The sequence below is a fragment of the Neolamprologus brichardi genome, chromosome 17, assembly GCF_056152115.1.
Source record: "Neolamprologus brichardi isolate AB-2024 chromosome 17, ASM5615211v1, whole genome shotgun sequence".
Classification (NCBI taxonomy): Eukaryota; Metazoa; Chordata; class Actinopteri; order Cichliformes; family Cichlidae; genus Neolamprologus; species Neolamprologus brichardi.
In genome coordinates, this window is record NC_142120.1 from 15,709,553 (window position 1) to 15,736,805 (window position 27,253).

Genomic DNA, 27,253 nt, shown 5'->3' on the forward strand with positions numbered 1-27,253 from the left:
CTTAATTTTTCAAAATGCCTTTATTTTTGTTATTTGAAGATTTTACAATAAACACTTTTTTCCTTTTTTTTTCCTCAAATCTGTTCAATGAAATTCATTTCTGTAATGTTTATGAAATTAAACACTAAATGCATTCACCTCAGTATAAGAAAACAAAAACATGTTTGATCAACTGCTGGTATATTTTCATACAGCCAAATGAGCTGACTGTTTTTTCCAAAGGTCAGACTGGAACGTGTTTCATGAAAGACATCTTTAGTAAAAGTATATACAGAATATTTTTCTTCAGAACTGAATTGCACACTTCCTTGAACAGGAAACAACAGGAAAATTCTAATAATTTAGCTTACGCATGAAAAATCATGGCTCTTTGAAGGATCCAGATCAAATTGTTTTAAAAGTATCTGACGCTGCTGGCCATAAAAGAAATTTCCCAGTTCAGTCCATCTAAGAACAAACTCTGCATTGAACAGATAACAGGTTCCTGACAGTTAATAATGAACCAAAACACCACATTAAATCCCTGCTAATGAAAATAATAACCCCCCTTATCAAATTTGTTTAAAAAGGGAGAAAAATAAGAGTTGAAGTGATGTTTAACTTCCAAATAGTATTGTAAAATTCCATATCTTGAAATGTCATTGAATAATTTAAGACTGTAAGAACGGCTCAAATAAGATGGTGTTATCTTTTATTTCATACTGTATAAAGTCTGTATTTCATTTTTCTTAAAATGTGCAATTCTCCGTTCATGTTTTTAATGATAATCCAACTCGCCAAGGCAAAATTACAGTCACAAGATTAAAAAAAAAATATTCACAAAACCCCCACCTTTCACACAAGGATGTTAGAGTGATAACCACAATGAAAAAATATCAGAATTAGCTATTGATAAAAGGCAGATTAAAACATATGTTATATGATTTAAGATGTAAACAAGGATTTAAAAAAGTTAAACTAGTGTTGAGGCTGTGATGCCAGTTCCTTATAAATGGAGGTTGAAATAAAGTACAGCAACTGTGCGTTTCTGATTGCCTTATTAGCTGACAACATCTAAAGTTGGGCCTGCAGGTGGTGCCAGAGGAAAGGCCATCATGTTACATAGTTCAAAATGGTTTACAGTATGAATTGTAGATGATAGCTATTTTTTAAGCTAAAAAAAAAAACTTAGTGGAATGAAAATATAAAAGGCAACAAAAATATGTGAAGAATAAACATTTCACATATCTTCAAACAGGTTCATAAATATCAGATCAGTTCTTTTTGCACTTGGTGTCTAATAAGAGCATCTGTCTCCAGCACAGATTATTCATTTGCATTTCCCTTTTAGTCTCTACACACGTGTACATATACACATAAACTGTACACAGGTTAGCAGACGTTTAACCAACCCTGATACAAACGACATGTGGGTGGGGGGGACACGCAAAAACTGAGTTCCTGGAATTTACCGGCAGAGCACCAGCACCTATTCACAGGCCAGCTTGCTGTCGAAGCTCGACAGGCCAATGGCAAACGCCTGAAGAGCGCACATGGGATAGTTGTAGTCCAGAGTGAAGACGTCTTCAGCAACTCTACCAAACTGCATAACAATGTAGTCAGCTAGAGATAGAGGGGGGTAAAAATAAAAAAGGTCGATCAATGTGTTTATGGTGTATGTTTGAAATATTTCAAGACATTCTGCAACATCCTCTTAGCAGCCAAATTATTTAAACTACTTAAACATAACTGAAGAAAGCACAATGCTACAGTTAACAGATGCTGTTCTCAGAGATTAAAGATACTCACGGTCATTATCGTGAACTATCTGGAAGTTTTTGACTGATGCCTGAGTCACACGGCCATGGAAATTTAGCACATAAGACTGGGTGTCATCGTTCCACACGGGTGCCTTGTTGTGCAGCTCGATCAGATTTTCAAGCGAATGGTTTTGCCACCTGCTCAGGAGACTCTCCTGCTCCTATCATACAAACACATCCGATTTCAGTCTTTAATCTTATTAGGAATGAATCAAACTACACATTAAACTCACACAACAGGACTTTTGGACTTTTGCATTCTAACAGCATTTGTGAAATGTCAGACTGCTAAAGCTAAACAGCTTTGGATTCAAATGAATCTTTAAGTCATTTTATACATGAAGCATTCGGACAACAGTTGCACATTTAAGGGCAGATTCTTTGAGTTGTTAAGCTTTGCATAATTCTGTTACTGACAGACTCACATTTTGGGGCCTTACAGGGAGCCTCTCAAAGTTCATGTTCATGCCAGGGATGATTACAGTCATTTTGCGTGGTCCTTTGAATCCCAGCACATTGGTTTCCTGCCAAAAAACACAGAGAGTGTGACAATTTTACTAAATATATTTAATGAACAGGCAACACACTAAACACACTGCTAGCCTTTTGTCATTCACTCACATAGCAGATGGCAGCCAGTTCCTGTCGTGTGTTGCTTTCTTCCAGCAGAGCCCCGGGGTTTTTACACGGATTGGTCCCGTTGTCGTACACTGTGAATTTTGTGCCCATGAGGTTGGATCTGATAGAAAACAAACCGGTCATGAAATTTTTACACCTTTTCATATTTTTCAGATGCTGGCAGCATTTTGTTTCACATTTGAGTCATGTGGATTGGCAGAGAGCAACACACTCTGTTCATTTTCTAAATATCAAGCAAACAGCAACTATTGGATGCTGCAGTTTATTCTAACTGTTAGCAAGCAGAAAATCTTTGGAATCAAATTGAATGTTATATTGAAAAAAAGAGGCAAAAGTGAGAGGCTACAATGTAATCCCACAGGTCAACTGTCCGGACCAAAGTGAATGTCGTTGTCTTTGCCACTGATGGGCTCAGACTGTCAAGCCCAACTGTCAACATTATGAAAAGGATCCCTACAGAGATGTGTATCTCACATCAAGAAGAAGTCTCGCTCTGAAATCTCACCGGAGGTGAGGTGTTGCTGGAAGAAAAAAGTGTGAATGTGAGTGAGAGTTGGAGGAAGCCAGGCACGGAAGAGAAGAGAAGCTTCCTGTTCAGTAGTGCACGGTTTGTGATTGAATTTATGAAATCTGGTCTGCTACACTTTACTTTATTTTTGCCAGGCACACACTGGTGACCAGTTGAGCTACAAATGGATGGACAGATGAAATGTTTTCACTGCCTATTTTGACTGGAATCAATATTACCAATCAAATAGAAAAATAAATCACTTATAAGAGCTGCCGGATACAGAATGCAGGTAATGCTATTAATTAAAGGTATTTTGTTCACATGGTATCAGTTGACATTAAAAAAATAAATATAATTAAAGGTGTGCAATCAGCAAATAATACCTTATTAATGCAGGTCTCTGTGGACACAGGGAGGGTGAATTTACCTGAGTTTACCTATAAAGCTCTCTCCCTCTCGTGACAGGTCGGTAGCATCCACTGAAATAAGGTAGTTGGATGTCTTACTCTTCTTCCTCTTTCTTCCTGCCAGCAGAAACACCTGGAACGACACAAAAAAGCAGACACATGTATCTAATGAAGGCTTTTGTTTATAAATGTTACATATTACAACAAAAATGATGATTCTTATTCACAACTTTAATGGCCCACGCATGTATCGCACCTTCTTGCAATCCTCTTTCTCCATGTGCATGTAGTAAGTGGGGTAGAGGCCGCGGTCCATACCCTTCTTGTCACGGGTGATTCGGCATTTGACTGTGACGCCACGTGGAGCTGGGCGTAAGACAAACTCCTCCAGATTCGCCACATCGGCTAGTAAGTTTTCCGCTGTGGGTGATCCTGGGGTAACCAGATCCTGGGACAAATTAATATAGTCAGCTACTTTTTCTAAAAAAATTTAAAAAAAAAGCATTTTAGATAATAGTGAGTATATGAACTAGTGTGCGTAGGCTTTACAGGAATGTCCTTGCCACTAGTAGCTGAGGCAGGCCTGTTGCTGTCTGTGTGAGAGGACCGAGAACGCGTCCGTTCTTCCTCCAAGTCTTCCTCGTGCTCACTGGCTTCATCAAAGTTCATGCTTTCGCAGAGACCTGGTGAGAGACGTGGGAGTGTGGTGTGAGGGAGCTTTAATTACACACGAAGGTCTTTACAAATTCTCCAGCTGAGAAACCCATTCACACAAAAACAAAAGAGGAATATGAAACCTAGATGCTCTGCGTACATCCTCCACAACAAAAGAACCTCAGTCATTATTTTGTTCCAGGGGTTCCTTCAGTTTTGGTTCAAAACGCTCCACAGAAGATTTTACCAGTTTTTTGGGTTCATCTGCGGTCTTTGACATATGAGAAAAAATTCCCCAAGAAGTGATGCAATACTTAGGAAATAGTTGAAGCAAAAAATAGAGCATTATACAGCTGAAAGCACATCCTTTCATATTTATCTGAAATATTCAGGGGGAGGGGGATTTCTTCTACATCAGCTGTTGAAACCATGACAAATGAAATGAAAGGATGAAGACTTGTGAAAGTGAATATCAAAAAGAATGTGATTATTTAGCATTGATTCTTATTTATTTAACCAAAAGGCCACTTCTCTGGCCTAAAGAGTACTTTCCCATGTCAGTTACTGGAAGGATCATATTTATGACAATAAATGAAGCTGATGTGCAGCTACTTGTGCAGAGACAGCTCCATGCAGTCATGCAGACATAAAATGGGGCTTGCACAGTGCAGACAGTCGGGACTGTCTATCCGTCTCCTCGCTGATAATTGGATTTATCAGCCAGGATGCAGCTCTTGGCTGCCGCTATATCCCACTGTAATGTGTTATCAAAGTGTAAACTTGTATGAAAGCTGTGTGTTTTCACTACATTGAAGTATTATTTTTTTATTAAAATATAATTAAAATTTGACTTGTAAAAGAAATGCTTGACCAGAAATGGCAATAATGATACCAAGATTGCTCTAAATTGTTACACTATACAGCTGGAGTCCTAAATACTGCAATCCAATCTACAGTTTGAAGTAAATGAAGAATTTTAGATTTTAAATCACAGCAATCAAACTGACTACTGTGAGGATATACTGCTGCAGGAAAATGTGGGTGAACAAGTGTGGTTCTGACCGACAAACCAAGGAATGCTGCTCATAGGTAGAGATCTGTCGAACACAAGTAGGCTTGCTTAAAATTGTACCCTGCTTTATCCTCATTTTTTTGCATCTTAGCTGTTCCTTCATTCACAAAATGAACATCGTGTTATATTCAGTGAGACTTGGCGATTCAGACCATAAACCCATCAGTGAAGTGTTTACTAATGCAACAGATGGAGGCGAGTTTTCTCAATCAGACTTCAGGGAGTGACCAGATGAGTTCCTCCCTGCTGCCAATTAAAAGGAATGCAGAACCTTATTAAACAAATCCAATTTCACGTTAAGAATATCCCTGCTTTTAAATACATGGGGTTTTCTTTTCACACAGCCTTTCTTCTTTTGCATACAAAAAGCATTCTGTCCTCAAATATTTGTGCCTCCTCCTGACACTGATCAGTTAGATTAACATATCCTGGACAAGTTCCAACGTGAGTTGGAGTACTAAACCAGTACTAAACCAGATGGATAATGTGACAGTAAAAACAGCAAAACACAACCCCTATTGTGCAGTATTTACAAGTGATGCGCCCCAAATATGCTGCTAATCCTGTGAAAAAGCAGGAAGCATCATGGAATACAGAATGCAAATGTTAGCTGCCCTCTAACGGTGACTCCAGGGCTCCAATTAAAAAACCCACACAAAGTTGTGTGAGCTACTGGCTTATGAAATCAACCATCTGGAAATGTCAAAGAGGACTAACATTCGACTGAGCAGATCCAAAAAAGACATACAGCATTTCCAGATAATTATTATCACATGGCCAAGAAGGATATTAAATTCTACAGCGAGCCAAAAGTGAAGATGTTGGATGACATCAAGGAGCTGATTAAATATGAATGTACTTCAAAATGTCTATTTCTTCCATTTCCCAAGGCACCGTGGTAATATGGAAGACAGGCAGCCAAAAATACCTGCTGGAGCTCTTTGGGTCAGGCTCGTCTGCTTAACTGAGCTAACATTAACAATGAGGTCTTACATTATTGAGAAGCACAATGACACTTTCTACTGCGTCACACTCAAGCCCTTAAAAAAGGTAAGAAAAGTAACCCAGCTTCTGAGTTTCTCAGCAGGGTTCAAATGAAATCTTAAAAAAACAGTCATGTCTTAAGTTTGTGGGCACAAAGTGGAAACACACGAGCTACATTATGACACCTGCAGAACTGCATGATGTTGTTACTGTTTAAACGCATGCTAACCTTCATATAATGAGAAATTTGTTTTTGCTGCAGATGAATCTGAAAAGTGCAAAAGTCACTGTGAGCTTGATTTTTATACATTTTCCTGAAATTGTACATATTCCCGTCAGCTGGTTGGCAGGTGTGGGTGGTAGTAGTTCTAATGATGCCACAAACAAGCACTGCAGTGTGAACAATGCCCTTACCTATTATTTAGTGAACCAGTTCTCACTGCATTACCATCAATCATACCACTCACTCTATATGCAGCAGCAGAGTGCTATCAATTTGGTAGATGTCAAAAAGTCTGACTTTGTTTAACAGTAACTTCTTACCTGCAATGTCATAAATACACATTTTTTTCTTTATAGGTAAAAACTGTAAAGCTGAGAAACGTAAGAAAAACCCTGAGAGTAACCCCAAGTAAATATCTGATGCTACTCTCGTCTAATAAAAAAAAAATCACCAGGGGACTCAACACACACACTATCAAAGTAAATAAGTAAGCAGGCAAACAATAATTGTTCCATTTGACTTTACTGCAGGGTTTAGAAAAATGATTTAAACCCAGGCTCCAGTACAAATCACCTTGCTTCTGCAGCAGTTCGTGGATATCTGTCTTGGGCTCCAGTAGCGTCTCAGTGTCTCCGTCTCTCTCAGGCTCTTCAGCAGCAGGGGACTGGGACTGAGACTGAGACTCAGGCTGGGACTGAGACTGGGACTGGCTCACTGACAGGATTTGAATTTTCATTCCTATATCAGGAGGTTCTGCGCTCAGGAAGGCTGCTGGGCCATCAATACCTACAACACAGGAGACAGTGGCAGACAGGCATGAGCTGTTAATTTTCCCTTAACTGGGTCCAACAAAGCATATCTAATGAATCTACTAAGTGAATCTATTATACACATTTCCAAATCCATATTTTTATTCTTGGATTCCAGCGTAGGTTTACGTGATTTGCACTTTAGACTAATCCTTCTTTTTCTCATACTGGGCCTTGTTGCAAACAACTTAATCCTGTGAGTGGATATTAGTGAATGTGGTTTTTCTACTGTTAGATGTATATTGTGACTGTCACAATATACATCTAACAGTAGAAAAAACATAAAAATGGTCTAAATCATGCCATTTAACAAAGAAAACATTTAAATGCATAGCAAGACCTCTTCTATTCATATAACTGCAATTAGTTTGAAGTTGGTACAGAAGCAACAAAAGGCTGGAAAAGTAAGTGGCACTATAAATAACATGTGGAGGTCAACATGTCAGTAACATGACATAGTATAAAAGAGCATCTTAGAGAAGCAGCTTGTCAAAAGTAAAAATGGGAAGAGGTACACCATGTTCTTTAAAATATAATGTAAAATTGTAAAGGCCCCAAATATCTCCTCTCATAATCAGATTTAGAGAATCCAGGGAAATATCTGTGCACAAGAAACAAGGCAGAAAATCAATACTAGATTGCCTAGAACACTAGAAAATCCTGGAAAATGAAATTTATTGAGATTTGAGATTTATTGTGACAATATTGATTTTAATAATATCACCTTCCATATGAAAACAAAACATCTCTTGGAGTACCTGAAAGTTTAAATAAACGCTACAAAGACAGACACCTGTCTAACATGTAACAAAGTTTTAATCAAGGCAAAGCCTCAATCTTGAGGGAAGGTCAATTATTGCAGTGTTGTTTCATCACAGTATCACGCTTTAGTTTGTGAAGCTTTTACAGCATACCTTTGGGAGACAGGGAGATGCTGAACATCTGGTTAGTGGTGCTCAAGACAGGTGTAAAGACTACTCACAGACAAGAATGATGGATAATCTGAGCCTGTCAGTGGCTAAACAAGGCTGAGGAGGTTGAAACTTAAGAAACACCTTCTAATATATATTAAAAAAAATTATAGTGCTTGAGCACAAATAAGATATTAATTAAATAAAATATTCATCCAAATACATATCTGTCAATGAGGCCCATACCAGCTTAAAAATAAGCCCCTTTGCCTTGATGCAAAAAACTGATCCATGGGATTGATGGTAACCACTTTTAGTACTCTCCCTTAATACTGCACCTAATATTGATATGAACTAAAAAAATAGGGGGAAAAAAACCCTTGATTGAAGTGTGGTTTGGTAGTTTAACCGTGCTGCTCTATGATGTGTCTAGCCTAAATTAAAAACAGTCAAATGCTGAAAATTTTATACTTCCAACTGAAGTTACTTTTATGTAAAGAGGAAACAGTGTGTGACCATGCCTAGACTATGGGGATTTGATTAACATGCCTTTATGTATGACGTAAAAAATGCTGCACATGTTTTTTCTCACCATCTATTATGACATCATTGGCGACATTGAGTTGAGATTCGACTAGCGGGGCTTGCTCTTCACCACGCCGTGCCCTGGAACGCCGGGGGCGAACCTCCGTGTTGGGCTGGACCATCAAATGTTGCTGACGTTTTTGCCGCTGCTTCTGCTCCAGCAGTGCCCTCTGTGGACCAAACAGGGGAACAGAAATGCTGTGTAACCTAATTCTAGGTACAAATATACGTGACTTTCAGGACATGCAACTGGAAAACTCACTTCATACATAATTAGCTGGCATGTATTAAATGATGGAGGTTGGGAAGATTAAGCCAAGCTGGAAAACATCAACACAACAAGCTATGGGTAATTACATTAGTATGGATGATGAGTTACAACCTGTGTCTCTCAGTAGGTGCTGCAAATGACCATGACAATAACAGAAAAAGAAAAGAAAAGAAAGGAGCACTGGTCGTTGCACTGCATAATGCTATTCTAATACTACAGGTCAGAAAAATTGGATTTCTACATGTGAGATTTTGTGCCATAAAAAAGTATTGGACAAACAAAGGCTTTGATTTTCTAAAGGCTTATCTGGGAACCGTGGTTACCTGTACCAAAATGCACAGAGGTCCATCCAAGAACTCATTAAAGTATTTTAGTTATTTTTACTTTATCTTTGAAGAAAATATTCCAGTGGAGAGATAAAGCCATACAAGGTCAGCTTAGTGAGTCACACCATAATACACTACGCAGTCTTCAAAAGAAAGATAGCTACACACAGTCCAGACCTGTAAGGCAGCAGAACACATTTTGCTGAGCTACTAATCAGAATAGGACATTTGACATGCAATAACAGATAAAGCAATTGTGCAAACCATTTCAAGGTATAGAAAGCTGTATGCACTACAAAAACTATATGTAATGCAGTACACAACTCAGTTTCAGTAAGGGTAGAAAACTGACTACGTTCATGTTGTATTCACTCGCCCTAAAACCCACTGTGACCTGACTTAATACTGACACCAAAAGGCAGACTAAATTAAAAAAAAGCCCATAATAAAACACAACAACCAAAATAAAAAAAATAAAATAATGGGGGCTGTGAAAGCTTACAGTAAAGTTCTGTAGTTTGGTGAACTGAAGAATGCCCAATGTAAGAACATAACAAGGGTCTGATAAAGTCATTAGCTGCTTCGAACATCATCACTGAGATGAGGTTTCTTTTGACTGATTACTCAGAACACGTGTAACCTCTAGGTAGTGAGATTAGTCCACAATCATTTGCACTGTAGTTTCAGTAAGGATAGAAAACTGACTATGTTTATGTTGTATCCACTTGCCCTAAAACCCACTGTGGCCAGAGCAGGCGGTGGATTATGCAAGCACATTAATTAGCGCACCAAATGCACAACAACAATTCCTGTTTAGTGTTCAGTCAGCTGGGAGAGACGGAGAAGCCTTGTCTCATATTTGGCAGACCAAAAAGCTTTTTAGACTTCAGTCATTCTAACACTCGAGGAAATCAGTTTCACTAGCCGTCGTTGCAAGTTATATTAGACAAAGTGGATCAATGTAATTTTTTTTTTTTTTTAAAAAGAGAAAATCGAATCTTCTTATCCTACAGTGAACATGAAAAACATCCAAAAAGCAAACTATAAGAAAGAATTGGTACTGGAAGCATTTGTTTTTTTTAACTATTTAGCATATGAAAAAGCCAAGAGCTGGACCCAGTCGTTACCATTTCAAAGAAAGAGCAGATCTGTGTTCTCCCTTTATTGCTATAAATAAAATGAGACAAAATGAATAACACATAATGCAACATTATCATAATGAACATAATTAGGTCTAGTGTAATGAATGAAAGTGGAAATGCTACCAGATTTCACATTGCACAATAATTCCTCTTCATTAAGATACTGACTACTGATTTGAGGCAAACCACAGCTTTAACTTCAAAAGTTGCTACACATGTACTCCCAGCCTAAGATTAGTCTGAGCAGTTTGTTTTGTCTTCCATCGAGCTATTTTAAGCCAACCCATTGTAATATTCAATTCTTTTGTATAGTGTGAGTACTTGGCATTTTTAACACAGGATGTGACTTCATTCAGGTTTTCACAATCCTTCCTATGTGACCCAAAACACCGGAAAGAGCCGAGCAAAGAACATGGGTTAAAAGACACTGATTTAGATATAATGTACATTTATATTTACATGATGAAAAGACGCCATGCAAACCCTCTACTGAAAAGAGAAGTTGAAGTACTGTTAGGGAGAGATAACTAGATTTTTTTTCTCTCACTGGCAGTACTGATTAAAAAACTTTGAGTCTACGTAAGCAACAGCCTCACACCTGCGTCTCACAAACAAGTCCTGATCCAAAAGACAAATAAACTAGAAAATGCATCAGAAAAAGAAAAAGAAGAAGTTACAAACCCGTTCCATTGATATTAAAAGTTAACAGGTTTTCTAAAGAATAAAGAAGATTCCACTTCTCTTTAAGTCAGATGAAGATGTGTTCTCCCCATAAAAGAAGCACTCCTGGTGGGCATGACTCTGTCTCCATGTCCTTTATTCCTCTTCTGGAGTTCAGTTTAAGAGTCAGTAAACTGTCAACCTGTTCCACTGCACTATGTGCTCCTCTAACACAAGCCAAATACCAAGCTTGTGTGTGTCTGTACGCGGGTGTGTGTATGTGTGTCTGTATGTACAGGCAGTCACCGTTGCTAACTGAATCAGCAATCATTAGCGCTCGAGCAGGAGAGAGATAGGGTGAGCGAGAGAGGACAGAAAGAAAGGAAAGAGAGAGCGAGACAGAAAAAAAAGAGAGGGGGGGTGGGGGGCTGGGAGGTGTACAGCTTCTTCAGTGCGCTTCACTTTCATCATATAAATATATATAAAATGTAATTATGATTTAATTTTTCAAAGCTTGCATCTGATCTCTTCTGTGTATGTTTGTTTGTTCTTGTGAGTTATCTAAGAGCAGAAGACGAGAGAGAGAGAGAGCGAGAGAGAGAGAGAGAGAGAGAGTGAGAGAGAGAGTGTGTTTGAACTCAGCTGAAAGCGTGCAGCACAAGTCAGCCACAATGAGACCCTGAAACACACACACACACACACACACAGCCAGGCGCCTCACAATAAATCCGCCTCTCTCTTTGAAGTCACCAATCTGAGCCCCCTGCCCTTCTCCCCTGTTTTCCTTCTGCCTAATGTGAGATACTGGAGTAAGGCTTCCAGCGTAAAGCGCTACACCACAGCTCTACAGCAAGGTTTCAGAAGATCACTCTGCATGCAGGAACATTAAGTTTTAACTGTCTCACCATGTAACCCATAATGAACACTCCCCCCTCCACCCACCCACCACCATTACCACACACACACACACACACACAATTTGACTGTCTGCTAATATAAGTCTGTGCATTGGGAGTAAATGCTTGTCGGTCTCTCATTTTAGTTATTGCATACACAAATTAAATGTCAATTGAATTTAGAAAAATTTAGAAAAACAATTTGCCTCTTCAAAACAATATCTAGTTGTGTTATAGATGTCTATTAAAATCTCTCATTCGAACTGTGCTTTTTTTTTTAAACGTGAAAACTATGCATTTCAAAGCAATTTAGACATAAATTTGAACATCCATGAATCTCTGGTTTAGTGGTTCATTAGGGAAGGATAGAGGTGTCACATAGGGCTGGGTATCGTATTGATTCCAATTCACAAGGTCCCGAATCAATTCGATCCATGATTCGATTCAATTCGATTCGATTCAATTCAATTCGATTTGAAACTGTTGAACTGTTCTTGAAGTATACAGAGAGAGAGAGAGAGAGAGAGAGAAAGAGAGAGACAGAGAGACAGAGAGAGAGAGAGAGAGAGAGAGAAAGAGAGAGAGAGCGAGAGAGCTGTGCATGAAGTGTGATTTTATTGTGGTGGAAGCAAAACAGCAAAAGTCAGAGGGAATTCATGATGATGTTTATGTGAAGCTTAGTTTGGATCTTCTTTTGCTGCTGGTTCGGTCAATATTGTTTGGGGAGAGATCAAACTAACAGCTCTAGAATCAGCGCAAAAAGGGCGTAAACACAAAGCGCGGACCCGCCGAAACATCAGAATCAGTGAGCTGTCGGCTTTCAGCCCCGACCGTGTCCGTGCTGTCGGGTGAGAAAGGCGACATCTCACTGATTCTGATCCGTCGGCGGGTCCGCGCTTTGTGTTTACGTCTTTGTGCAGAATCCGTGTGCCTGCTCTCATTTACTGTTTTAGCTGTTTGGTGGTTGTCGAAACTGAGATTCTGGCATTTTGGGCAAAATAAATTTATATTAAAAAAATTGATTCAGGATTTTAATGAATCGATATCACGTTATCCAAGCCAGAATCGATTTTAATCGATGAATCGATTATCAAAACCCACCCCTAGTGTCACAGTTTCATGACCCAGCATTATAACAGTAAAGCCAAAAAACAGAGGAGGTTTTCAATCCAACAACATTGTTTAATAAAATGTATTTTGCTTTACCATTCTTGCCAACCATAAGGATCCCGTGGTGACCAGAACAGAATACAAGCCAGGCCCCTTAATGACCCTGCAAAATCTTACCAGATGTTTAGAAAAGCACCAGAGGTTAACCCTCAAACTAAAATCTATGTGTGAGTTGAACTTCTGCATTAGACTCATTTGAGCACATGAGCTTCAACAGATGCTCTTTGAAAGTGCAATTACAAAAGAGCAGAAATGCCACAAATTTTGAGAAATAGAACATCAAAAGTAGGGTCTTTGAAAACCTGTGCTGTTCAGTTGTAGAAAATGTTTTGTTTCCCACCTGTTTTTCCAGCTTCTGTTGCATAAGACTGCTGCTGTCATTTTCAACACCACTGCAGAGAAAAGGAGAAGCAATATAAAGACACATTTTTTCAACAAAAAATGCATTTTCTTATCTAGCCAGTAGAGGGCATTACTACAGTTGGACTGATAGCTTTCTCTAATGAATTACAGATACTTTAGTAATTTTAGTGAAAGACAGCACATCTAAAATCTTAAGCACCCATCTTGAAAAGAGTAGCGTTGAAAACTAAGGGACAAAGGGAAAAACACTGATCTTCTGCTTATTGTTGAAACATGACATGACTCACTCTCTAATTATGCATGTGTCTTGTTTAGTTTTTTTTTTTAAAGAAACAGAGAAGGAAGAAGAAAAAGAAACAACACAATGCTCTAGCTGAGAGAAGCCCTTACAGTGTGGCGCCTGTGGGCATTTACCTTGGACACCTATCTGAAGGGAGCAGGCAAATGTTGCTAAGCTACAGTGAAGAGAGAGCAGCAGGAGTTGGCTTTCTCAAGTCGGAGTCAGAGACCTACAACAGCACCACTATCTCTCCATCAAACACACACCCAAAACCAATAATGTGATGTAATGTGTGACTCCCATCCTCATGAACTTAAATGTTTCCTGTCAAGTAAATCTTTAAATATCTCATGCTCTGCTTGGCAGAAATGAGCCACGTAAGCTCATCAGATATCCAAACAGCTTATCCTGACTCTCTGTTCCACCTCTTTTAGTCACTCTCACATCCTTTACACATTTATGAGTTGATTGTAAGTGAGGACACATGCTGCTTATGAATCTCAAGCCCAATGTTGGCTGACATCATAGTGCATGAAATCCATTTAGGAGACTTTAATATGTCTTACTATTAACACATCATATGTTCCCAAACAGCCATCAAGAATAGTACCTTGCTACATAGTGTCAAAATTAGTCATCTTGCCCAAGTGTGTCATATTATCACGAATGAATCACAGGGCTCCACAGCAGGTTATTATGGCAACTGAGCACAGGTTGTGGTGATAGGGAGGAGGGCTGGAGAATGGGAGATGATTTTAGTTTTTAATTTCCCAAGTCATTTCTTCAAATGAACTAACAGTGGGACCTGGGACACGTTGTTAATTAGTCATCCTAAAGAGGCTTTTACCAAAGAGCCTCAGATTTACAAATTCTCCAACTAATGTAACCGTACCCAAGGATCAAAGTATGGCATAAACAGCTCTAATTAAAATGTTTACTGTTCACTGAACTTTTCCATTAATAATGTTGTTTCCATGCTAAAAGGCACTATCTGGTTAATTGCTAAAGACACTCTCTACAGCAGCTCAGTTTTCCTAATAGTTCCTTAAAACACATTTTTTCCATTGGTACAGTGTAATACCCCTAAAGTAATTTGGCAGAATAGTGTGTGCCTAATAGCCTAATGCACTGCTTGAACACATTAGAACACGACTGCTCTGATAAAGGTAGTAGCAAGAGATTAAAACATTTTTTGTAGCCAAGAGAGAAATCATAAGTAGTAAAGAGAGTTAATTCAGTTTTACAATAGACACCTCAAGGCACTTTATCCATTAAGGTAAAGACTGAAACTACAACCTAACAATCAGATGAACCCCTATGAGCTGGCATATCAGTGGAAAGAATTTTTTTTTTTTTTAAACGGACAGATCTCCAGAAGAACTAGAGTCAGGAAAGGGTAGCTATCTCCCCTTCTAGTGCCTGTTAGTTCTCTCGCTGTGGTGTTTTAAGAACAGCTGAAGGCTTTCACAGAGCTTTTTGGATTATATAAAATAAATTCAATTCAATTTAATTTATACAGCGCCAAATCACAACAACAGTCGCCTCAAGGTGCTTTATATTGTAAGGTAGACCCTACTATAATACATACAGAGAAAATAATCATATGACCCCCTATGAGCAAGCACTTTGGCGACAGTGGGAAGGAAAAACTCCCTTTTAACAGGAAGAAACGGCAGAACCAGACTCAGGGAGGGGCGGGGCCATCTGCTGCGACTGGTTGGAAGACAGGCTAAAAGACATGCTGTGGAAGAGATATAGAGATAATAACAATAATCCAACAAGTGCAGAGAGGTCCATTAACACATTGAGTGAGAAAGGTGACTGAAGAAGAAACACTCATTGCATCATGGGAATCCCCCAAGCAGCCTACACCTATTGCAGCATAACTAAGGGAGGATTCAGGGTCACCTGATCCAGCCCTAATTAAATGCTTTATCTGCTTTTATGCTTTTCTAAATGCTTAAATCAGAATTCAGTTTGTGTTTTTGTGTATCTAGAAGCTGACCCATCGGAAATTGTAATTCTATGAATGAATGTGTTTGTCTGACAAGGTGACCCCATCCAGTCAATCAGTGAGGACCTGTGGACTCTTGTTTGCTCCATGCTTATAGACATTACAGCTGTCTTTATGTCTAAATCTGTTTGGGGCTTATGGTAGCCTAGTGGATGAAGGCAGTGTGAGTTTATAGCATAAGCTTAGATAAACGTGTCCATCCTTCAACTTCTGACTGTGTTGTTGAACAGGGTGATACTAATGATATCACTGATTACTGTTATATGTTATTATTTTTGCACTTACAGTCTCTCTGTATGTCTATTGGAGACGGGGAGGGAGAGAATGTTGAGAAGCTGAGTTTGCTCTAGTACAAAGCAACGGGTATCTTGGGGCCTGTCACCGAGTAGATACACCTGTGATCACAGTGGCTACTGTATTTTACTATTAGTGTCTGTCTCCCAAATTCAAACTGAGAGCTGGTTCCATAGAAGAGGGGCCTGAAAACGTAAGGCTCTGCCACCCATTCTACTTTTAAATTCTCTAAGAACAACAAGTAAGCCTGCATATAAAGAGTTTTAATAGTCTAGCCCCTAAGTAACAAATATGGCAAAAAACAAACATAACAAATATACCCTTTAAATCACATTTATGATTCACTTTAAGAAATGCAAACCAAGTGAAAGACTTCCATCTTTTTTAATATTTTGGGGGCATTTCCTTAGTCTATACTGGACAGGTACAGGTAAGCGTACAGATGAAAGTAGGAAGAGAACAAAAGGGAATGACACACAGGAAAGGGTCCACACCGGAATCAAACCTAGGCCCCTCACACAAGAAGATCATTCTTTAATTGATGACTGTCTGAAATATAACAGTTCTGCACTAAGGTTTTAAGTGCATTATTCAGTCTATCTGTCATTTTCAGGTACTGCAACTGGAGTTTTATTTTTTGGAGTGTGTAGGTGCATACCTGGCTGTTGTGTTTGACGAGAAGCTGGCAGAACTGGAAGGTCTTTGGGAAAAAATCATACCGCCAGACACATGGGACATATGGAAAATAAACAAAAGAGTGAAACAAGTTTAGAGACAACACCAAATAGGAAAACCATAATGTCAATGTCATAATGATGTAGTGGCTCATCTGGCTCACGATTCATCACGATTCAGGGGTTCATATAATGTGTGAAGAACAGAAAGAAAGTAAAATGTTTCCTTGTCACTGGTTGGCTGCTTGAGAATAGAAATTCACTGAGAAGCCAAGGACACTCGCAAACAGTCAAATCCAGGACAAAATCTCGCTCACACTGAAATGAATTAATTTTTTTTTAGAAACTGTAAGAAATGTACTTAAAAGTTATGCTATGAAAACAGGACAAAGCAAAAGTGCTCATATAATGACAAATGTGATTTTGACCTTAAGGACAGTTTGGATGAAAATCCATCACTGTGTCCAACTTCAATTAAATTCTGACCGATATTGTAGGAGGAACGGTGATTCTTGAATTGTGGATAGGCACTTGGATGGAAGGACACACAAGCCTATTATTTTAGGGCAGGGGTATCAAATATAAGGCCCAGGGGAGCAAATCAGCTCATCAAAGACCAATCCAGCCCACTGGACTACTTTGGAAAATGTGAAGGAGGCACTTGATGTTAAATGCGACTGTTGTTGTGATTTGGCGCTATATAAATGAAATTGAATTGAATTGAAATGAGTTTGACATCCCTGTTTTCGGGTCTATACTTTACAATTTATAGTGCCTTGAGTGCGTTGTTGTGACTTGGTGCTATATAAATAAAACTGAATTGAAATTCAATTGAACTGAATGCCTTGCCATTGTATGAACTCACTGGTCCTTTGGTTGAAGGAGTTAAAAATTGTGTGGGATATAAAAAAAAAAAAACCCTCCACCTTTAAGTATGGTTTTATTGATTCAATTGTGGTTTGGAAAGAATAAGAAACAAAAAAACAATATATGTTTAAAAGCAGGGATGTCATTTTACAGCTGCTTGTGGGCCAAACCAAAAATACTCCCTTTTGTGTCAGTAGAAAGAAATTAAGCTGTCCATCTAATCCCAATTAATAGAAGAAAAAAAAAGTGCAACTTCAAATGTATGTCTCAGTTTTTCAATATGATAATGAAATGCTACTGATAAAGATAATAACATCAAATAAATCTTCCAGAATGAATAAATACAGTTGTAAAATGACAGGTTTAAAAATACCCAAACTCTCCTGTCTCTTTATGTTCTTGGTAAATATGGACATGTGCATACACACAAACACAGTTACATGGTGCCTCATCACAGCAGTAAGCGATCGCCTCTTCATTAGTCCGTCACAGCTTTGGTGACAAGAGAAGGACGCGCCACTGTTGTCCCTTCCTTGTGTGTCAGTCCAAGGTAACCATGGAGATTCTTGCTCTGTCAACAGCGCACTTCCACCAGCATTGATTAAAAACCTGCAGTGTGTTCTTGAGCCTCACTGTAATTGGAGGACTTTAGCACTCTGCTGTAAAGATTCACAGACTGACAAAGGGAGGAGCCTACCAAAGCACGTAATTGCAGCTGAGCTGTGCAAAATTTAATTACTTATGCCTCTGATAAATTCTTTGTAGGAAATATATAAATAAGTTGCACAATGTTGATGTTTTAAATAATTTAAAGCTATTAATTTAACTGTGATAACTGTCCGTAACTCTGCTGCTGGTTCAGGATATAAAAAAAGGAAAAGCTGACCAGAAATGTTTGGTATTAAACCCACAAGAGTATTATCAGACCATGATCTGTTTTGTGTGCTGTTCATTTTAATTAAAAGCTTTCCACTCTGCCACTTTAAATGTTAATTTGAAAGTTGGATGAGTGCGACTTAATTCAGGCAATTCAGCTTTGAACTTAAGAGAGGGTACTCCATAAAATGAGGGCTGATAATGGTTTAATGCTTAATTCTAGTAAAACATACCCCAAAAATATCCATCCATCCACCCATCCATCCATTCATCCACTTGCTCTTGCACCAGTTTATAATCAGGAAGAACTAAAATTGATACATGTATAGAAGCAGGTGCCTCAGAGATTAGCACTATTACCTCACAGCAAGGTTGTCCTGGGTTATCGAGAGCTACGGTTTCTCTGGCCATGCAAAACATATTAGGTCGATGCAACTTTTTGTTCATACATTTTATAAGATTGAATGAAACTAGACTCTCTGATCGATAAAGCATAATAAACATATTAAGGTTTCATATAATTTACCCGTGTCCTTCTTGTTTTTCCCTAAAAACTCAACTGATTGTATTTAACATTAATGTCTGAGCAACAGAAAAAGCACCTGCAGAAATGCAGCAACTAAATACTAAATACTAAATCACACTAAATACTAAAATCAGTGCTAATAATTAAAGCTGACTCATTTTAAGACCGATATCAATACCAATATTTGGTGACCAAAAAATCCAATATTCTAATATCTATTGCCCGTTTTTTTTTTCTTTGAGACACACAAAGCAGATCCCAAATATTTGTAAGTTTGGTTGTTTATTTATTTTTATTTATTTAGTTTATGCTCTGAATGAGTCTTCCAGGATCAGCTGTTTCCTGTGTTTCTGGAATTCCAAAAGCATTTATTGCCAAAAGGGAAGTAGTACAGTGCCTTCTGGTGGACAAACTCTGGAACATCAACACTTATATCATGGTTCAAACGTGTTTTTTCCCTCTCTCTTCTTTACGTTTTTAATTTTCATTAATCTGACATTTTAAATGCAGATACCGACAGATCTGCAAATAGCTAATATTGAACAATATTATCAGCCCTGGTTGGGCTCTAACAATAATAATGGCTTTTTGAAAACTTCTAACTATAGTTATTTTTGCCAGCGACTATTTTGGACATCAGTGAGTGATTACCTGTCATAGAGCAAAACATTTTCTATATATATTATGAGTATCTCTGAATACCATCAGGGAGGAATCCACTTCAATTGGTTTTCAGGACTCAAAATCACCGAGCCATGACTTACAAATTTGAAATGGAATAATGATAATTCAAAGCTACAGAATCTTGGAATGATAACTAAACAAGAAGCAAAGCGCAGATGTACAGATGTATTATGATTACAGCCTTCTCAGATCAATTTCAAAATCAAAGGAATTAAAGATTAGTAAATTCAAATTAAATCTCTAGTCTCAATCACCACAGCCTCAAAACTGAGAATATGGTTTATGTAGACTCCTTAAAACAGACTAGAAACTGATGAGTATTTATAAAATAAAATGCTAAGAGGAAACATTTAACTGGATGAATACCCCAAGCACATCCTTACTTACATGGATGTGCTTGAATTAACCTACCAAGAGCAGACAGACACACACACACAAAACGGGCTGGACACACACGCAAGTTACCAACTCTGGTTACAGCACACAGTCACAGCCTGATGCTCTGAATAAGTAACGACATGGTGGCAGAAACATGAGCGAGAAGAACATCGAGTCATTCAGCGACCTGAAGAAAGATAGTAATGCTGACCTCAATCCTAACACAGGCAACTCCTTATTTCTAAAAAAGACTATCCTGCTAGGAGAATTAAAGCAAAAGTTTCTTTAACTGCATCTGTTTTAATGCAGAAGGCAGCTGTCTTGCTTAAAGAAAGAAACCACAAGTCTTAAAGAGCACACAAGAATGTATATTCTGAAAAAAACTCTACTACTGAGATCAAAACATACTGCATGTACACGTGCCATTATGTGCAACTACCTGTATGACCAGCGACTGTACGCAGGCTGAGATCCCTCGGTCTTTACAGTGTCCATGGATGCAGCTTCAGGAATGCCAGTCCAAATGTCTCTTATCTATAACAAAAATCTTCATTTACACTCGGGGTCTTACTTAGTGCTCAGTTCTACCCATTTGTAAGCCTACAGACTCCAAGATCTCTGCTAGTGTGTCACTGAGAAAGAGTAGATGTCCCACCCATGGGAGTGACAGCTACCACTGCTGAGGTACTCTGAGGTTGTGAGGCTTAGTGCTGTTACCATGACTTCACACTTGAGGCAATGCGCAAGGATCCAGCTAGGGATAGGTATGGAAGTGACAGTTTTGAATGTCAGAGTATTGCAAAAGATCAGGCAGAGACAGAACTGAAAACATATAGTCTGAAAGAGCACTAGGGTAAGTTGTTTTAGCCTGATTATATTTTAGATATAAAGTCACTCTTTAAAGGTTGCTATCACTAAGTTCCCACAATACCGTCCACTAACTACTGAGAAAGTCAGCACTTGCATTTGGCTCATTTTCTCTGACTCATAGGGGGCCCACTGCACGTATAGTATGAAACCAGACTGCAATTCTGTCTGACATCTGAGTTATGCAACAGTGAGACTGTGTTGAGCCTTAAATAGTCCAAATCTTGTCAAAACTAATTCCCAAACTACCTTCCTGGATCACTCTAAGATTACATTTTTCATTGTGGAACTGAGAAGCATACGCAGTTTTAAGAAAGTTATCTGAATAAAATTAAACCTATAGATTACAACATCTAAAAACAGATACAGTGGGAGGACCTTTGTGTGGTTGCTAGGCGACCAGAAGCTGACATTTGTTTTTCCTGAGGCTATTTGGAAGAGAAAGACAAAATAAAAATCAGACAGAAAATGAGGCATGTGTTGTGCATGTTTGTTCTTAGAGAGAGAGCAGTAAACTCGCAAATACGTTAACTCATGATAAGCAGGGGAATCATTCACCCGTGGGAGTAATTATTGAAGTCAAAACAAATAATGGAAATAAGCTACCCTTGGGATGCCAAGTGACACAGTCCCCTTTTGACTCTTTCACAATTATGTTTTACTTTATTTAGGCAACAACAAAAAAAGCAAACTCATGTCCATTAGCGCTAATTCTTCATAATTAACAAAGAATGACAAATACAGATATATTTATTAATTTAGTTGACTGCTTGCAGTGCTGTACTATTCAACAACAAAAAAAGATGTATAGATTACAAAAACCAGAAATGCTACTTTAGTCTCTAAATGCATGAGAAACAGAGTGGACTACGCCTGCCAGCTGGGCCATTTGGAATTCACTGGACAGCCACAGTAAATCACAACTGGACCACAAGTCGTTCTTGCAGTTGCAGAGGTTAACCGCTATCCTTGTAGAGAATTTTTTTAATTGACTGATTTATAACAATGTTCAACTAAGATGGCGTACTAACTTCAATATTACCCCAACTGCTCGTGCAGAACTGCACACATTATATGATGCAGGTAGCAGGTTGGAAAGGAAATGTTTCAAAGGAATTTATGCATTCCTGGGAGCATTACTGGAAGCAGTAATATTGTAATTGTATATAGAACATTGCGTGCTCAGTTACAGTAGAAAAGTATTATATAAGAACACGTCCATAATAATCATCAGCAAGTTTGACTATCTTTATAAAAGCAGAAGTTTTGGCCATTTGCTGGTCTGGAGCATTCAGGTGTGTGTTAACACAATATTGCAATTTTTCCAGGAGTGGATATCCTAGCAATTTCACCATATGCTCAGAGAAACTGCAAAGATCCCAAATTCCAATATAATTAGAAAAAGACTAAACAACTATGGGTTGTTTGGACAGATTACACAGAAGAAAGCCTCTTTTCTCTAAAATGAAGATGGCAACATGGCTAAGGTTTGCAAAGTGGCATCTGAACAAACCACAAAACTTCTGGAACAATGAATAGACGAGACCAAAGCACAGATGTCTGGCCATAACGCAGTGAAAGCCAAACACAAAACACCTCATACCTCATATGATTTGGGCTTGTTTTGTTGCCACCTGAACACCTTGGAGTCACTGAATCAACCATGAGCTCCTCTATATTTTAGAGTGAAATCTGAGGCCATCTGCCTGATAGTTAACCATGTCTAAAACTGAGTATTGCAACAGAACAATGGTCTTAAACACAGCAACAAAAACTACAACAGAATCACTGACAAAGAAAAGAATCAAGGTGTTGCAATGGCCTAGTCAAAGTCCAAACCTCATCCCAACACATTCCTCCTCAATGATTCCACATTTCCACAAGCTACTGAATCTTACTGAATCATACAAAGAAAATTTAGACACAATAGGTATAAAAGAGTCTTTGTAGGACTAACTTTAGTTTCCAACAGGAAATATTCAGAAAAAAAAGTTAGCTATAATTAACTTTAAGCTGAAGAGTCCATGCTAACACTTGTGGTCCTCAAATGTCATCTAAGAAAAGGGGTTTCATTTTACCTCAGGTTATACATAACACTCTACCCCACAGTCCACTGAGTGTAAACACAGGGGCTCACCTGCTATTCTCAAATGATGTGTGGAGGCCCACTGTGTGTGCTGTGGGGCTAGTTCCAGTGTTCCTGTAGGATTTTACATAAAGCACAAATTATTATTGCAATATATTTCACACACAGTTATGAATTAACTGTTAGATTACTGCATCAGTACTTTGTACTAATTTGCACTCATTTTTCCTTAAAAAGAAAAAAAACTTTAGTAATTATAAAGACTGATCAATTTCTTGTGTGAATTAACCCACAATTAAAAACAGTGCAGGTGACCCACCACTAGAGAGAGAAAAGGGAGAAAAAAGTACAGCAAAGGCTACCTGGGAAGTAAACAGCCTTCATCCTGAGTAAGTCATCTGATCTGCTGGGAGACTCTGGTTAATGCTAACCTAAGGAAGCCCTGGGAAATCTAATAATATATATAATAGTAAATATTTCTCCTCTGAGAAATATTTGTTTTTTATGGGGTTTTTTTTTTTTGTTTGTTGTATGAAAGTAGTTGATGAATGGAAAAGTAGTAAAAGCTAACAGAGTATCCTGTTATGTCTAGATGCTGCAAAAAGGCCATCAAATATACAATCTAAAGGAGAACTGATGACATGTCAGATTGCACAGAGGCAGTTTTGCCTCTACGCACTGAAATTCTGGTTTGTGTGCACACTGGGATAGAACAACAGGGATAGAAAATTGTGAGATTTTATGAACAAGGAAAGTGTACATTTCATTCATTCATCACTCCTGAAGTTGCAGCACAAATAAATACCAAGACAGTATTTCCAGAGATATTACAAGAGGCAGAAATGGTATTCAGACAATCCAACAATGAATAGAAATCTAAAGGAGAATTCAGTAACACCAAAGATAGGGGCTGATCAAGATCAACTTTAGTATCCCCGAGGGGCAATTTGCTTTGTAGCCAGCCAGGATGTGCCAAGAAAAACACAAATCACATCATAGAATTTTAAAAATTAATAGTGGTAGGAGCAAATTGGAATTTAAATCTATTTGTTCTGCAATTAGGCAAAGAATACCTCCTCCCTTAAGTCAACAGCTGATACTCTGAAAACACAGGATGTGTGCTATCACCCGAATTTTTTCTCCCTTTAATTCTGCTGCGCTGCCTCTATACAGGAGGGCAGATCATCTAGCTTTATACCTGCCACTTTACTACACAATTTAACAACATGCTCCAACCTTTTCTTGTTCTTCAAGCTAAGAGACCCAAACCAGCAGATTGAAGAAAAAGTTAAAACAGACTCAATAAAAGACAAATAGAACATTTTCCTAAAGACATTATCCAAATTAAAACCCCTAGGTTTCCGATACAAATCATGCTGGTTCCTAAAATATACAAATAAAGCTGGTTTTAAGAAATATTACAGCAACCTCACTACATAAATGACAATAAAGCACCATTATCTGAACACACACAGTAACTACACTAGAGTTTGATGTGTGCATTTTCTGTGCTAGCTCCCTAAGCAGGCAAGCTGTCGTCAAAACTTTGAAAATCTCTGCTAAGCACTAGCCTGGCGCTGTTTGTGCAGTGCGACAAATAACAAAACTCCACCAGCCTCGCACTTATAACGCTACACTCATGTCATCAGCACTTGAAACATTACAATGGTGATACTGTTATGAAAACTGTCATTCTGCAAATGTGTCAGCTCTGCATGGAGACTCTGGGATTTGTAACTACTCTAAGCTGCCAAGTGACTCAGCAGTCACTGAAGAAATACGAAGGACACAGCATTCACTGCATCAAAGAATAATACTAATAATATATATATATATATATATATATATATATATATATATATTTTTTTTTTTTTTTTTTTTTTTTTTTTTAAATTGCGTAGCATTTGTGAGAAGCCCTTTATCCATTTCTTTTCAACACTGATAAAGTGTGCATTCCAAGTGGTGTGCTAATCAGGAATGTGTTCAAAGTGGTTCACATTACTAAGCTGACACAGTTAGAAAGGCCCTGAGATTTCCAAAAACACAGTACTTGTTCCACATCTGGGGAAAAAACATGAACAGGATGGGAGTTATTCCAAGTCAACAGACCAAGACTAACTGATACAATGCAGAGACCATTTCTCTGTCAATACTTGTTTGCAGCAAAATAGTCCATTTAAAAACAAAACGCAGACAAAAAAGTTCTCATTTCAATGTCACTGTAACTAATAAAAATTATCTATCACTAAGTTTAAGCCTTAGGTGACAGAACTAATCTACAAACTGATTAAATCAAATAATGTGACTGGCTCTATAACAGGAAAGGGTGGGTGAGCTACTGTGATAATCATCTCCCAACAAAAATGAAGGACGAATCTCTGCTCCAGTTCTTAAAACCGTGTAAAGCAGCTTCCATTAACACAGCGCCGTTTTTACACTCTGTGTGTGTATGGGGAGGGGGGTTACAGGCAGTACATTATACCCAGGCGAATTTTGTGTGACTGTTTGTAAATCTATGTTTTGCATTCAGTAACTGGCTTACTTATCCAGATATTTATCTATTTACTCATTTGGGAGGTGAGGATAAACACACGCTGACATGAATGCTTTTTACATAAAACCAGAGACTACAAAGAGGCATGTTCAGACATGATATACAGTGGTTTTTTTCCAGAGCACTCACCTCAACCTAGTGAGTGCTCTGAAGTGGCTGAGTACCTCTCTTTAGGTACAGGATCTAAAGCATTTTATACAGCAAAACAACTATTTGGAATCCATCTAGTCTTTCTATATCCAAATTTGACATATGTATGGCGTTATGTATGAGGCAAATATCTAACGCAAATGCTATTTGAAATAAAGAAATGTGTTTATGTATAACAAAAGGATTGTCTGCGGCTTTAATAAATAAATAAATAAATAAGTGTTTATTACACTGTACGTGGGCATTTAACTAAAGACAAACGAGATGCGACAAATGATGGGTTTCCGAACTATTTTATTCATCGGAAAAGGAGGGAGTATGGCTACATTTATAAGCAAGCAAGGGTAACATTAAAACAAAACGGTTGCTACTTATGGTTATTTTTCCCCCTTTCTGCTGTGCGGTTTGTGCACAGCACAAGTCCTGAAATACAACGACCGTTCTCTCGCCATTCGCCCAGTAACAGTCACCGAAACGAAAAAATAAATAAAATAAAAAATATGGGGGGGACTACACCGTTAACTACTCCTTGTGCTCACACGCCAGCTGTGGAATGTTAAAGCTAGCCTGTTACCGTTACAAGCTAACGCTAGTTGCCTGAGCCCAGTCTCTATCTGTATGCAGCTCTCTCTTATAAAAGTTGTGGGCGACAGCTAAGTTTTTCGCCTCAAAGAAAGCGCTAATCCCAGCGCTTTCCTCCCCATTCCCCAGTTCACCAAAGGGAAAAAGTAAGGACACAACGTACAAGCTGCGTTAGGTTTAATTCTCACCTTATGCTGAAGTAACTCATGTTTGTCCACGGTTGCTAAGGAAGATCCTCAGGAGGCATAGCACTTTTGAGGTTGGGAAGAACTCAGTTGCTCAGTCCTTAGTTACCGAGCACACTAAAGACCGGGGTTGCTATTGGCTTACCAGTTACTTAGGGGGAAGTTGATTGGTGGACATTCTACAGAAAGGGGGAGTGCATGCCTTGACTGTAGGAGGGGGTTTTATTTTTCATTTTATATAAATAAAAACCTATATAAATATAAGTTTATATAAATGCAAGTAATGTATACGAATGAATTAGCAATGAATTGTCACAAATGTAAAGTTTTAGAAGAAAAACATCCAGCTAAATTTCCACCTGTCCAATCCAACCCAACTGCAATTATAGGAATATAACTTTACTGCAAACTAAATGTGGGTCAAAGTATGTTTTTGTGGAACACGTTAACACTGCTGTGAGGTAGTCTGAATTAATGGTATATCTAACTACTCACAAACCTGCAAGTTACAGGTCTGGCATCTACCATGATCTACCATGTAACATAAATGGAAACTAGTGTTTTTCAGTGGTGGGAAAGTCTTTGAACGGTTGTGTCACTGTAACTGTTAAACACTTATTTCACCTGCTGATGCTCATCTTTCGTTTCAGAAGGGATGCATCCAGGGATCAGCACAGCTCTTTTAGGGTCAACACTTTTAGTGTGACGTCTCGACTTACCAAGAGCCAATCACAATCTGGGATGTTGTCTCAATAAATGGAATGCTAGAAGAAGGGATACAAATGCAGAGCAATCCCAGATGTAGGGGTCACAG

General features: G+C 38.4%; 1 protein-coding gene across 5 annotated transcripts; it reads right to left on the bottom strand.

The window, feature by feature from the left end:
- Window position 1: 1 nt before the first annotated feature.
- On the bottom strand, window positions 2-26,539 carry tulp3 (TUB like protein 3). Of its 5 annotated transcripts, XM_006780851.3 has the most exons (14): window positions 26,443-26,495; window positions 23,020-23,082; window positions 20,455-20,549; window positions 16,669-16,710; window positions 13,400-13,451; window positions 8,602-8,764; window positions 6,863-7,075; window positions 3,906-4,039; window positions 3,613-3,804; window positions 3,377-3,489; window positions 2,421-2,538; window positions 2,225-2,323; window positions 1,789-1,960; window positions 2-1,602 (listed from the first exon to the last, which is right to left on the bottom strand). In XM_006780851.3, exons 3-14 carry the CDS (start codon window positions 20,508-20,510, stop codon window positions 1,469-1,471), a joined length of 1,488 nt encoding a protein of 495 aa, XP_006780914.1. In that variant the 5' UTR covers window positions 20,511-20,549; window positions 23,020-23,082; window positions 26,443-26,495; the 3' UTR covers window positions 2-1,468. The 5 variants fall into 5 exon arrangements, with proteins under 5 accessions (XP_006780914.1, XP_006780913.1, XP_006780915.1 ...); XM_006780850.2 differs by lacking the exon at window positions 20,455-20,549 and having other exon boundaries at window positions 26,443-26,531; XM_006780852.2 differs by lacking the exon at window positions 23,020-23,082 and having other exon boundaries at window positions 26,443-26,519.
- Between the last annotated feature and the right edge of the window lie 714 nt (window positions 26,540-27,253).

Bases quoted from the DNA above. Each gene is read 5' to 3' on its own strand.
- tulp3 (XM_006780850.2), bottom strand. From the start codon at position 26,462: ATGAGTTACTTCAGCATAAG. The intron at 7,076-8,601 runs GTGAGAAAAAAC...CCTGTGTTGTAG, and splicing joins CAATGATGTCATAATAGATG to GTATTGATGGCCCAGCAGCC. The intron at 2,324-2,420 runs GTGAGTGAATGA...GTTTTTTGGCAG, and splicing joins AACTGGCTGCCATCTGCTAT to GAAACCAATGTGCTGGGATT.